Here is a 12,806-nt window from a genome sequence, read left to right on the forward strand (position 1 = left end):
CTTTTATTTATTATTTTAATCTTATGTGATTTAAATCATGAGTTTATCATTCAAAAGTGTCAGATGTGTTTAAACCCCTTGAATGCTTCACTACCTATCAGTATGTTTTTTGCCATCATGAATTTTAATATTTGACTCCAATGTGTGTGTTATGCAGTGTCCGCTCGATATGATTCCTTTTTCTTTGAAAAATCTGCACATTGGATCCGTTTTACTGGCGATGGCCTGCAGTGGTCGCTATAAGCACGCGTGTTTTTACATTTAGTCAAGTTTTGACTAAATGTTTTAACATAGAGGGGGAATCGAGACGAGGGTCATGGTGTATGTGTGTGTGTGTGTGTGTGTGTGTGTGTGTGTGTGTGTGTGTGTGTGTGTGTGTGTGTGTGTGTGTGTGTGTGTGTGTGTGTGTGTCGAGCGATTCAGAGTAAACTACTGGACCGATCTTTATGAAATTTTACATGAGAGTTCCTGGGTATGATATCCCCGGACGTTCTTTTCTTTTTTTTTCGATAAATGTCTTTGATGACGTCATATCCGGTTTTTGGAAAAGTTGAGGCGGCACTGTCACACCCTCATTTTTCAATCAAATTGATTGCAATTTTGGCCAAGCAATCTTCGACGAAGGCCGGACTTCGGTATTGCATTTCAGCTTGGTGGCTTAAAAATTAATTAATGACTTTGGTCATTAAAAATCTGAAAATTGTAAAAAAAAAAATAAACAAATTTTAAAACGATCCAAATTTACGTTCATCTTATTCTTCATTATTTTCTGATTCCAAAAACATATAAATAAGTTATATTTGGAATAAAAACAAACTCTGAAAATTAAAAAAATTAAGAATTATGATCAAAATTAAATTTTCGAAATCAATTTAAAAACACTTTCATCTTCTTCCTTGTCGGTTCCTGATTCCAAAAACATATAGATATGATATGTTTGGATTAAAAACACGCTCAGAAAGTTAAAACGAAGAGAGGTACAGTAAAGCGTGCTATGAAGCACAGCGCTACCGCGCCAAACAGGCTCGTCACTTTCACTGCCTTTTGCACTAGCGGCGGACTACGTTTAATTTCATTCTGTGAGTTCCACAGCTTGACTAAATGTAGTAATTTCGCCTTATGCGACTTGTTTCAAAGTCCTTTGACCTCAAACGAAACTCACGTGACCCCAGGCAAACCATGTCGGATCAAGCGATCATTGCCGCCACAAATCAGAAACTCCAAATTTTGTAAAAGAACTGGACCCAGCGTAACAAACACATCGGAGTCCGTTATTCGCTGCGATCGTGGTTTTAACTGATCGACCACGTGTTGTTGTTGGTCAGTGTGTGTGTGTGTTTTGTGTATGTGTGATTTTTAGTTTTAAATGGACGGGTACATAGACAAGCACACCTACACAACTTTCTTTTACTCGTTTACCTGTGACACTCGATAAGTTCTAATTTAATTAATAAATCAAATAGATCTAATTTAAATTATAAAACATATAAAAGAAGAAACCAGTAAAATTTTCTTTTCTAATACACTAATCACGTTGGCACCATGCTCACTCTGGCACCGTTCTCTCACTCTCAGAGCACCATTCTCTGGATTTCTTAATCTCGCACCGGTCTAGCAGCACCACTGTCACTTTGAAACTGGTGCTCTCACACTGGCACTGCCATTCTCAGTCTGGCGCGGGTCTGGATCCTCCAATTTCACTCCACGTATAGAGACGAACACACACGCATGTACATCACGCTGGTATCAGTATTTCAGCAGTCGGGACACACACACACAGAAACAGAAACACACAGAGAAACATTGACGGGATTGGGATTCGAACCCAGTGTCTGAATACTGTCGCGGCCACTCTGCTCGCTTGAAAGTCGCAGGAGAATTATAAGTAGCCTAAATATAGCGTTTTAATTGAGCGATTGTTCACTAAAGAAAGTATAAACAAATATGGATCAAACCGTGGACCACAGAGCGATTATAACATGTATTTCAATGCCCATCTGCCTATGTTCGTGGTTGCAAAAAAATTAGATAAATACACACAAATGCGTGAGTGCGTACATGCACACACACACACACACACATACACCGGCACACACACACACACACACACACACACACACACACACACACACTTAGGTTGTGCAGGTTGATAGTTTCCGCCTAAACATTCTAATCGACAATTAGCCAATGTATTTTATGCCTTGCAATCTTCAAAAAATCCAAAAACAGAACGTTGTAAAATTGTGAATAAAAACAATTAAGAATGGTACATGGTAGGTTATTGAAAAAACGAAATGTGATAGTCGTTGCACTTCGACCTTGTTGTCTTTTAAGTGGACAGACAGACAAACACATATGATACAGATAATGAAAGTATCTCAAAAATGTCCAAGAAACTCCTCTATACTCACAGCCGATGGAAAAGGTATGACTTTCTTAACTTTCAATCAATCAATCAATCAATGAGGCTTATATCGCGCATATTCCGTGGGTACAGTTCTAGGCGCTCTGCAGTGATGCCGTGTGAGATGAAATTTTATACGGCCAGTAGATTGCAGCCATGTCGGCGCATATTTACCTTTCACGGCCTTATTCCAAGTCACACGGGTATGGTAGACAATTATTAACTGTGCCTTTCATCCCAAGTAACACTGCCTCTTCGATCCAGTGAGTGTAACATCCTGCGCTGAGACGTCCCGAGATTTGTGTGGCGTCATCTGGTGCGGTGGCCTCCCCTTTACTTTTCCAACACCGCCGTGACACGTTTACGGTTCGATACCACACATACACGCTCACACGTTTCCCTCTCTCTCTCCTTCAGTTTTACCTGTGCTTTATGATCACGAAAGGATGGAGGGATTCTGGACTTTTTTACTATATGTGGTGGTTCCAGTCGTGTGTTGTCTGCAGAATGTGTGTGCTTCTGATGACAGACACATGTTCACGAGTTATCCCAATTTGTTAAAGCTGTATTACATGGAAGAGGAGAGTTTGAGTAATGTGGACGTGTTTCTGAGAGAGGAGCTCTTCGAACATGGGGACAAGGAGAGTGCGGATGCTGCTCACAACTTGACTGCCCTCCGAAAGTAAGATTTAAATTATATTGATTGGTTCCTGGTGTATTCCGCACGAAAGACCATGCTTGTGTTTATGTCTCTCTGTGTTTGCTTCACATTTTCATTGCTTAGAAAAACAACTTCAACACTACCAGTTAACTCCCGCTCAAACCAAAGCTTATGTAGGCTATTGCGTGAATTAATTTGACGTATATCTTTTGTTTCCAAAATATTTGACGAACCCCAGAAATTCTGTTGACTTTTTCCCCATTTATCACCTGTCTTTGATTTGTTTTGCATACCAACACATTAATTTTGCACACATGTGAACAAGCTCGCGCGCAAAATATTTTATCATTTTTATGGGTAATTAAACTTTTAGATATGTTTGCAGCTCTCTGAAGGGAAAAATTCATGTACGCATATTTTAACGACCATCCGTCCCTCATTATCTAAAATAAAAGCAAAAGCAAATATTCTCCTCCTCTTTCTCCTCCTTCTCCTACTTTTCCTTCACCTCATCCGACACCACCATCATTATTATTATCATCTTCATATCAGCATCATCACACAAACATTCTCAAGTCCAACATATTTCCAACAGGTTACTCATTTGGTTTCATTCGAGTTTGAGTCTTTGCATTCTACCCTGTATCTGCGATGCAAAATGTAAACACGTGTTTGACACAGCAACTGAAACTCACCACACCGTAGAATTGACTTGCCAAGTTTTAAGCCCGCATCTGTCACACAGTATGGATTGGAACAATCTTTACACGACACCGGGGTGCTACTAAGCGGATGCAGAGGTTGAAAATTGGCTGTCTGCATGGATCCAGGGAGGGGAGGGGGTGGTGGTCTGGGCACCGGAAGACCCCCCCCCCCTCCCTCTTTCCCGGCGAATGTATCTTTTTTTTTCTCAAGGAGGGACCAAAAATACCCATTTCAAATCCTGAAATTCACCTTTGACCAACCGCCTGGCCAGCCCTATACCCTTGCCTCATTTTGGAAGCCCCTTCCTCTCAAAGACTAAGTCCAGCCCTCTTGTGTATGTCCACCTGTCTATCTGTCTATTCGTCTGACGGTCCGTAATGAGTGCAGACTTAGGTAAGGATAAAATAAATCCCGCGTGTGTGTTCGTAAGCGCGCTTCACGATCGATTTCGTGTTCTTTTCTTACCCCTCTCATCGTCTCTCTGTCTCTGTCTCTGTCTCTGTCTCTGTCTCTGTCAGGACAAGTCGTAATTGTAAAGTTCTATCATCATTATCATATCTCTCTCCCTCCCTCCCTCCCTCCCTCCCTCTCTCTCTCTCTCTCTCTCTCTCTCTCTCTCTCTCTCTCTCTCTCATTTACCCGCCTTATCATCAGTATGCATTCATATCTTACATTACTGCGTATCGTAACTGCTTAAATAGCCTGGTGGCAGAGGCCAAGCAGACGCACAGAGAGGTGGGGTCCAACACCAAGGAGTACCTGTCGCACCCTGTCAACGTCTTCCACCTGGCGCGCAGACTCCGCACCGGCTGGAAGAATGCTATTGGCCACATCAGGAACAGCAAGCCCTGCAAAGAATGTGAGTGGGTGGGTTGTAACTTAAGTTTATGCACGAACACACATAGCACGTGCGAAAGCGCGCAGGCACGCACTCAGAATCATGCATATTCTCTGTCTCTGGCGTAGCCCCCCTAAAGCTGAAGCATTTTAGCTATTCTATAAACAATGTGTGGCTTATCCTTGATTTTAAACATGATCAACTGGTGTCAGCAGCCACTCATTATTTCTTTTAAAGTTAGTATTAAGTAATGGCAATTTTTCTTCACTAATATCTACTCCCGACATCATATAGTATGGTTAGAATTCCTTGTCACAATGGAGTGGCAGTTAAAACTACAAAAATGATACTGAGAAGGATTCTATTGAAAGTACATGAGTAATAAGTTTTTTGGTTTTTTTTTCACAGACAGAATCCCCCCTAATCCGTCCCTGCACACACACACACACACACACACACACACACACACACACACACACACACACACACAGTGTCTGTCAGAATGAGTCGCCGTTGTGTGCGTAAAGCCCACTACCAACAACAGCCGAACTAGGTCGCCAAACGTTACACCGTGGCTGGTTCGGTGTTCTAACTAGCGGCGAACTGTATCGGCGATACCGGTCATATGTCAAGAAATATCACGTGAGAAGACTCGTGATCGGTTGACAGCGTTAAAGTCGTCAGTATCGTCACTCTTCAAGGATGGAGATACACAAATATTCAACCAATGAAAAGTCAGTTCGCCGATGACGCGCCGAACGTTTGCAGGATTGTATCGGCGAACCGCGAACCGTACCGCTGCAACCCAAAAATAGGGGGAATCAATCCCCTGATTTGATGACGTTTTCGGCGTGGTTCGGCTGTAGTTAGTAGCGGGCTTTAGGAAGACAAATCGGGAGACTTTCCTCTGTTGACACTTGAGAAGTTGTCGGCCTTTGTCAAAATAGCGTGTGAGCAACTGCTTGTGCCGAGTTCTTGGCTTCCTTAATATGGTGTTTGCGTATTCCTGTGAAATTTGAGATAGTATTTTCATCATATAAAAATAAAAATAAATCAGACGTGTAAAAGAAGCACTGTAAGAGTCAGAATACGGACTTCATGGCTGTGGTTCTGTATTCTAGCCCTTACCACTAATGACTGTGCATGTGTTCTTGTGATTATGATGAGAAAAAAATAATGCTGACCACCTCAGGGCACATGCCGCAACTGATATCCCGGCTGGCCAACATCGAGGACAACCTTCCCTCGGAGGGCGAGCTGACCTCAGTCACCTACAACCTCCTCACCATCCAGCACACACAGGGGATTCGAACCCAAGACCTTCTGCGGGGCAAGGTTGGCAACCGCTCAGCCCTGGAACCCATCTCCCCTCAGGAGCAGTTCCAGGTGGCCAAAGTGGCGGTGGACGAAGATGACTATTTCTACGCGGCGCAGTGGTTGAAGCACCTGTCGAGATCTGCCAAGCTGAAGGACATGCGCAAAGAGGAGGACGGTTTCAACGCTACCAACGTCCTGGGCATGCTGGCTTCGGCTTACTTCAGGGTGAGAGTGTAACGGGCTGCCTTAACTGAGCCTGAAATTGACTGCGTGAAGTCTTTGTTTTAATCACATATCCAATGCCAAAGCTTTGTGCAGCCAGCTTCGTGAAGCACACTTATCCCAAATAATATCAGGCTTAACACTGCTCTGGTATGATCTGTATCTATTTATTTTTGTTTCTCGTTAAATTCTTTGTTTGTCTGCTTTTCTACCTGCCGATCTGCTTGGGTGTTTGCCTGCACGTTCGTCTGTCTGATTCATTACAGACTTACTGCCCGTCTCTGCATATTTGCCTTTCTGCCAAACGAGCTGCAATCTATCTTCTCGGCTGTCTGCAACTCGGCCCGCGTACCTCACTGTCTGTGTGTCTTCTGTTTTCATTTCTCTAGCTTATTTTCTGTGATTTTTTTCTTCTGTTTTTCTGTTTTTATTGTTCTATTTATTCAATCACTTAGGTTGATATTCTCTCCACGTGGACATTTTGCAGTATGATTGTGATTCTTTCATTCGCTCACTAACTTCATCTGTATATCGTGTTCTGATATCAACTTTTGTCATCGTGTTGATTTTGTAAGGATTTCTGTTTTCTTCTTTTTTTTCACTCAGATAAACATGCTGCCGGAAGCGCTAAAAGTCACCAATCAACTGCTGAAGAAAGGTCAGTCTCTGAATGTTATTTCAGAGAGTGCATGTGCCTGTCTTAGTCTGGTTATAACTTACGTTTAATCGTTCTTTGTGTCAGCAAGTAATCAAGTATCCATTATTTTCCTGCAGATGTGTTTAAAGTGAGTGGTCTCGGTGAAAAGATAACGTTAAAGTTCTCAACCAAGAATCCCCGTTGCCAACTTTCTATTTTCATTATCATCATCTTCTTCTTCTTCTTCGTCTTCTTCTTCTTCTTCTTCTTCTTCTTCTTCTTCTTCTTCTCCTTCCATTTTCATTATTCGACCAGTTCTAAAAAGTTCAAGAAACATGCATGTGTGATTCTTTCAGTTTTCATATTTGCCTATGGATATAATTTTCTCCGGAAGTGTCATGTTTCGCTCTTCTTCTCCTTCTATACGTATGTGTCTGGTTGGCTGGCTGGCTGGCGGGCTGGCTGGCTGGCTGGCTGGCTGACTGGCTGTTTGTTTGTTTTTTGGTTGATTGGTTGGTTGGTATTTCTCTTTGACCCTGGCCACATTCACAGACCCCGAGAACATGGTGGCTCGCACCAACAAGGTGTTCTTTGAGGAACGCATCGCGCGAGGAAAGGAGAGCACAAAGACGGGAAGTCCCAAGAGGTTCGGCAACGAGGACACGTACAGGCGAAACTTCGAGAGACTGTGTCGTGGCACTGAAATCAAGGTACAGGGACACTTTGCGTGAGTCAGTGTTGAGTGTGCTTCGCTATTGCTCGCTTGCTTGTTTGCTTGATTGATTAGTTTGTGTTATAAAAAAGCACACTCCTTCTCGTCTCGCCATCTCAGATCTAGTCATGTTTTGCATGGGGAGAAACCACACCACAACGTACTCTCATCCCAAAAATCATCACCCTGACTGCATGCCGTGAAGAGTAGAAATGTGATGATGAATTAATTCACAGTTACTGGTTGCATTTACGAATTAATTCATTAAAAAAAATCCCAAGATGCATAGGTCGCCAACAGGCTGTTCATTTTTGGTATGTGACTAAGTTGAAGGATGGTCCTATCTCGTGCACAAGCCTGGCTAGATCCGAGACGTTAAGCTAAGATGATCGACTCACGGATATTTTTGAATACGCCCAAAATTGAAAGAAAATGAGGTGTTTAAATTTAAAGGAGGGAGTAATTTTACAGAAGTTATGAGCAGAGAGTCTTGGAAAACAGGTTCTTAAAAGGGATGAAGTCTTGAATAGAGTGGGGGGGGGGGGGGTGTCCTGAAAAGGGGGGTTCTACTGTACACGAACTCTAGTGATCTGTGAAGTTGATTTTCTGTAATTGTATTGTTCACGTATTCCATGTTAGCTTTGAATGTCTTCCACATTTCATCGCACCCTGGACTTTCACCTCGTATCAGATAGTCCTACTTACTCACACAAGTTCTTTCACGTTTTCTCCCTCAGCCGAAGAGACTGAAGTGCGTACTGCTACCGACGTGGCCAAGATCCAAACTGTCCTTCCACAAACTGGAGATCCTCAACCGGCGGCCTCCCATCGTGGCCTTCCATGGCGTCGTCTCCAGGCGTGACGCCACGAGACTGGTGGATGTCGCTGAGGAGGAGGTGAGTGCCTTGAGCATGTTGAGTCTTCTGAGTCATCTGCAGCGTGTATCTCATTCTTAGTGGGGTTTTTGTTTGTTTTTGTTTTTATGTTTGATTTTGTTTGCTCGATTGTTTGATTTTGCTGTTGGGTTGTGGTTGTGTTTCGTTTTTGGGTTGTTTTAGGGGGGGGGGGAATATTTTATCCTGACTACCGCTTTCAATTATGTGCGTGCGTGCGTGCGTGCGTGCATGCGTGCGTGCGTGCGTGTGTTCAGTACAAGTTTTGATTATAATATCCACAAACTTCTGTGACTTGCATAAACATATTGTCTATCTTCACAGTACGAAAAGATTGCGATGGATTCTGAGGAAGGATTCAGGACACCAGAATTCACGTAAGACATTTTCCAAACACTGTGAATAAACAACGTGGATGGTAGATATGTGATGCACCAAGCAGGTGTGTGCTATTTTAATGTAACATGAGTTTTAACTGGTGAATGAGCATGTTCCATTCAACGGTGAACATAGGAAATGGATGTTACATTGTGTGTGTGTGTGTGTGTGTGTGTGTGTGTGTGTGTGTGTGTGTGTGTGTGTGTGTGTGTGTGTGTGTGTCTGTGTGTGTGTGTGTGTGTGTGTGCGTGCGTGTGTGCGTGTGTGTATGTGTGTGTGTCACTGTGTGTGTGTCTGTGTGTGTCTGTGCGTGTGTGTGTGTGTGGAGCGATTCAAAGTAAACTACTGGACCGATCTTTATGAAATTTGACATGAGAGTTCCTGGGTATGATATCCCCAGATGTATTTTTCATTTTTTGCATAAATGTCTTTGATGACGTCATATCCGGCTTTTTGTACAAGTTGAGGCGGCACTGTCATTTTTCAATAACATTGATTGAAATTTTGGCCAAGCAATCTTCGACGAAGGCCAGACTTTGGTATTGCATTTCAGCTTGGAGGCTTAAAAATTAATTAATGACTTTGGTTATTAAAAATCTCAAAATTGTAATTAAATATTTTTTTATTAAATGATCCAAAATTACGTTCATCTTATTCCTCATTATTTTCTGATTCCAAAAACATATAAATATGTTATATTCGGATTAAAAACAAGCTCTGAAAATTAAAAATATAAAAATTATGATTAAAATAAAGATTTTGAAAACGAGTTAAAAACAATTTCATCTTATTCCTTGTCGGTTCCTGATTCCACAAACATATAGATATGATATGTTTGGATGAAAAACACGCTCAGAAAGTTAAAACGAAGAGAGATACAGAAAAGCGTGCTATGCAGCACAGCGCAACCACCACCGCGCTAAACAGGCTCGTTAATGTCACTGCCTTTTGCACGAGCGGCGGACTACGGTCATTGTGAAAAAATGCAGTGCGTTCAGTTTCATTGGGCGTTTCATTCTGTGAGTTCCACAGCTTGACTAAATGTAGTAATTTCGCCTTACGCGACTTGTTTTTTTCATTCTTGACAGGCTGGTGATGTCTAAATTGGGCAAGACACGTGCGGCACAATACAAGCAGCAGCAGCTTCTCAGCAAGATCAGGACGAAACTGTCCACACTGCCGTATACCGTCAGACCGCCCTACACTTCAGGAGAATCTGAGGTCAGACAGTGTTTGTGTTTTAACATTATGACTATTCAGATTAAGAATATTTTGCAACTGATTTTAAAGATGCTTTTGTGAGCTTAAAACTAAAGGTGATTATTTGAAACTCGACGTTTCTTTTGCAAACGTCGAATATACGAACAAAACACTCTACAACCTTCGAGATGTTATTTCAAGCTCATAATTGAAAGCGATGACACATAGGAAGAGAACTTTCTCAGATTATAACATTTGTGCGCAAAATAATCCATGGCAAAAAAAAAGAAGAAAAGGTCTCCTACAAAGGGAAAATGGAAGCTTTGACAGTTAATTCGTGCTTGAAAGGAAGACTTTTGCGTGCTTTTCTGAGGCAAGTTTTGAAGCTGCCTTTCCAGATAACAGCATTACTCTTCAAAAATCAATTACAAATCGCAGAGTGTCAAATTAATCATTCATTTTTGGTTTTGTTTCAGGCGAGAAACTTCGGACATCAAGGGTTCTACATCAAACCAAACCCACACTTCCAGGTCGGTTTCACTTGGAATAAAAAATATTTCTTGAAAGAAATATGGTTCTTGATTTTTTGTACGGATTGCTGAGTTATCTGAGCAAGTGTGATCTGAACTTGAAACAAAAGGTTTTGAAGATTGAAGGGAAAAAGGGGTAGGGGGGCAGGACAGAAATTTTAAAACAAGTCGCGTAAGGCGAAATTACTACATTTAGTCAAGCTGTCGAACTCACGGAATGAAACTGAACGCACTGTATTTTTTCACCAAGACAGAACAGCTTCGTCAATCCCTGCGTGAAGGAAATCGCTCACCTTCCACGTGCAAAACGTAGTGATATTGACACGCCAGATTAGCGCGGTAGCCGTATTGTGCAAAGCAGGAAAGCGCGCTTTTCTGTATTCTTGTTAACTTTCTAAGCTTGTTTTGAATACAACCTATCATATCTATATGTTTTTGGAATCAGGAAATGATGAAGAATAAGATGAAATCATTTTTGGATCGATTTCTTAAATTTTAATCGTAAGACTAATTAATCTATTTTCGTTAATTGTGATCCCATTTTAAGAGTAAACATGACATATGTATATATTTTTAGATTCAAAATGTGATGAAAAATACGATGCAATCAATTTTAAATCTGTTTGCGAAAAATCGATTTTAATGACAACTTTAATGAGCAAACTCATTAATTAAATTGTAAGTCTCCAAGCTGAAATGCAATATCAAAGTCCGGGCTTTGTCGAAGATTACTTGACCAAAATTTCAACCAATTTGGTTTAAAAATGAGAGCGTGACAGTGCCGCCTCAACTTTCACGAAAAGCCGGATATGACGTCATCAAAAACATTTATCCAAAAAATGAAAAAAATATCTGGAGATACCATACTCAGGATCTCTCATGTCAAGTTTCATGAAGATCAGTCCAGTAGTTTTCTCTGAATCGCTCTACACACACACACAGACACATACACCACGACCCTCGTCTCGATTTCCCCCTCTACGTTAAAACATTTAGTCAAAACTTGACTAAATGTGAAAAGGATCACACCCAGGGGAACCAATAGACTTTGTTTTTGTGGGTACTGATCTTTCAGAGGACAGTTCTCCATGTTGACACTTTAAATCCAAACCATTTGTGTTCATATTATCCACAATTAAATCCAAATCCATTGATGTGTTTTATTCATATGCAAGGCACAGCATTGCTTGCTTCTTTTTTTTCTTTTTTTTAAAAATCAGAACAGACTAAAAGCTCATGCCTGAATTTTCTGTCACAGATACAGAACCTGGGGGCCCACACAGGCACTGCGATGGTCTTCGTGAGTTTCGTAGATAATTTATGTCGGTATGCTTGTCCGTCCGTCCATTCATCTATCCGTCCGTCCGTCTGTCTGTCGGTTTTACCCTGTGTGTCTGTCTCTCAGTCTGTTTTTCCAGATATCGGTAGATATATATCTGTCTGTATCTCTGTCATTCCGTCTGTCTGTCTCTCTGTCTGTCAATTTTTTCAAAAAATCCGAGTTAATGTTATGGGAATAGTAAGCTAAACTGTCTTTAAGTTGCATGCAGTCAGGAGATTATTCTTATTTTATCTACAGTTAAACGATGTGGAAATGGGCGGGGAGATTGTTTTTCCGACAGCAAACACCAGGATAGCGCCACAAATGGTACGTCTTGTGCAAGCGTGTGTATGTGTGTGTGTGTGTGTGTGTGTGTGTGTGTGTGTGTGTTTGTGTGTGTGTGTGTGTGTGTGAGTGTGTGTTTATGTGTGAGTGTGTGTGTTTATATATGTGTGTGTGTGGTGTGTGTGTGTGTGTGTTTGTGGAGGTGGGTGTGTGTGTGCGCGCGCGCGTTCGTGAGTGAGTGAGTTAGTGAGTGAGTGAGTGAGCGAGTGAGTGAGTGAGTATATATGTACGTCTGTCTGTCTGTCTGTCTGCCTGCCTGCCTGCCTGTCTGTCTGTCTGAGTGTCCTTGTCTATGTGTGTTCTCGTATGATCCACGTTGCTATTTGGTTGTTTCAGGGTACAGTTGTGTTCTATTTCCCTTCCTTCAAAAAGTTCCACACAATTTGTCCGGTGGCCTACGGTACAGAATGGGGTAAGTGTGTGCGTGCGGGTGTACGTGTCAGGGCCGGACCAAATGAGTTGAGTAAGGGGGGGGTTCCTCCTTTTTTGGGGGGGCAAATCAGCGAAGTGGCAAAGCCACAAGCGCGCGCCTGCAAAGCAGGCGCGTGGGTCCGGGGGCATGCTCCCCCGAAAAATTTTTGAAAAACGGTTAAAATCTGTGCAATCTGGTGCATTCTGGGCGTTGTTTTGAGGGTTAAGAGCA

The 12,806-nt window shown here is 42.0% G+C and overlaps 1 protein-coding gene across 1 annotated transcript in view; it reads left to right on the forward strand.

Annotated features, from left to right (window-relative positions):
- The first annotated feature begins 2,743 nt into the window (after nucleotides 1-2,743).
- The window catches only part of LOC138959103 (prolyl 4-hydroxylase subunit alpha-1-like), an 11,128-nt gene continuing 1,065 nt past the window's right edge, over nucleotides 2,744-12,806 (forward strand). Inside the window, exons 1-12 of the mRNA XM_070330452.1 lie at nucleotides 2,744-3,086; nucleotides 4,472-4,629; nucleotides 5,801-6,150; nucleotides 6,754-6,805; nucleotides 7,337-7,494; nucleotides 8,234-8,392; nucleotides 8,714-8,766; nucleotides 9,856-9,988; nucleotides 10,444-10,497; nucleotides 11,756-11,797; nucleotides 12,077-12,145; nucleotides 12,500-12,575. Coding sequence (XP_070186553.1) covers nucleotides 2,851-3,086; nucleotides 4,472-4,629; nucleotides 5,801-6,150; nucleotides 6,754-6,805; nucleotides 7,337-7,494; nucleotides 8,234-8,392; nucleotides 8,714-8,766; nucleotides 9,856-9,988; nucleotides 10,444-10,497; nucleotides 11,756-11,797; nucleotides 12,077-12,145; nucleotides 12,500-12,575 — 1,540 coding nt within the window. The 5' untranslated portion in view covers nucleotides 2,744-2,850. The remainder of the gene's footprint in view (nucleotides 3,087-4,471; nucleotides 4,630-5,800; nucleotides 6,151-6,753; nucleotides 6,806-7,336; nucleotides 7,495-8,233; nucleotides 8,393-8,713; nucleotides 8,767-9,855; nucleotides 9,989-10,443; nucleotides 10,498-11,755; nucleotides 11,798-12,076; nucleotides 12,146-12,499; nucleotides 12,576-12,806) is intronic.

This window comes from Littorina saxatilis, linkage group LG2 (assembly GCF_037325665.1).
Source record: "Littorina saxatilis isolate snail1 linkage group LG2, US_GU_Lsax_2.0, whole genome shotgun sequence".
Lineage (NCBI taxonomy): Eukaryota > Metazoa > Mollusca > Gastropoda > Littorinimorpha > Littorinidae > Littorina > Littorina saxatilis.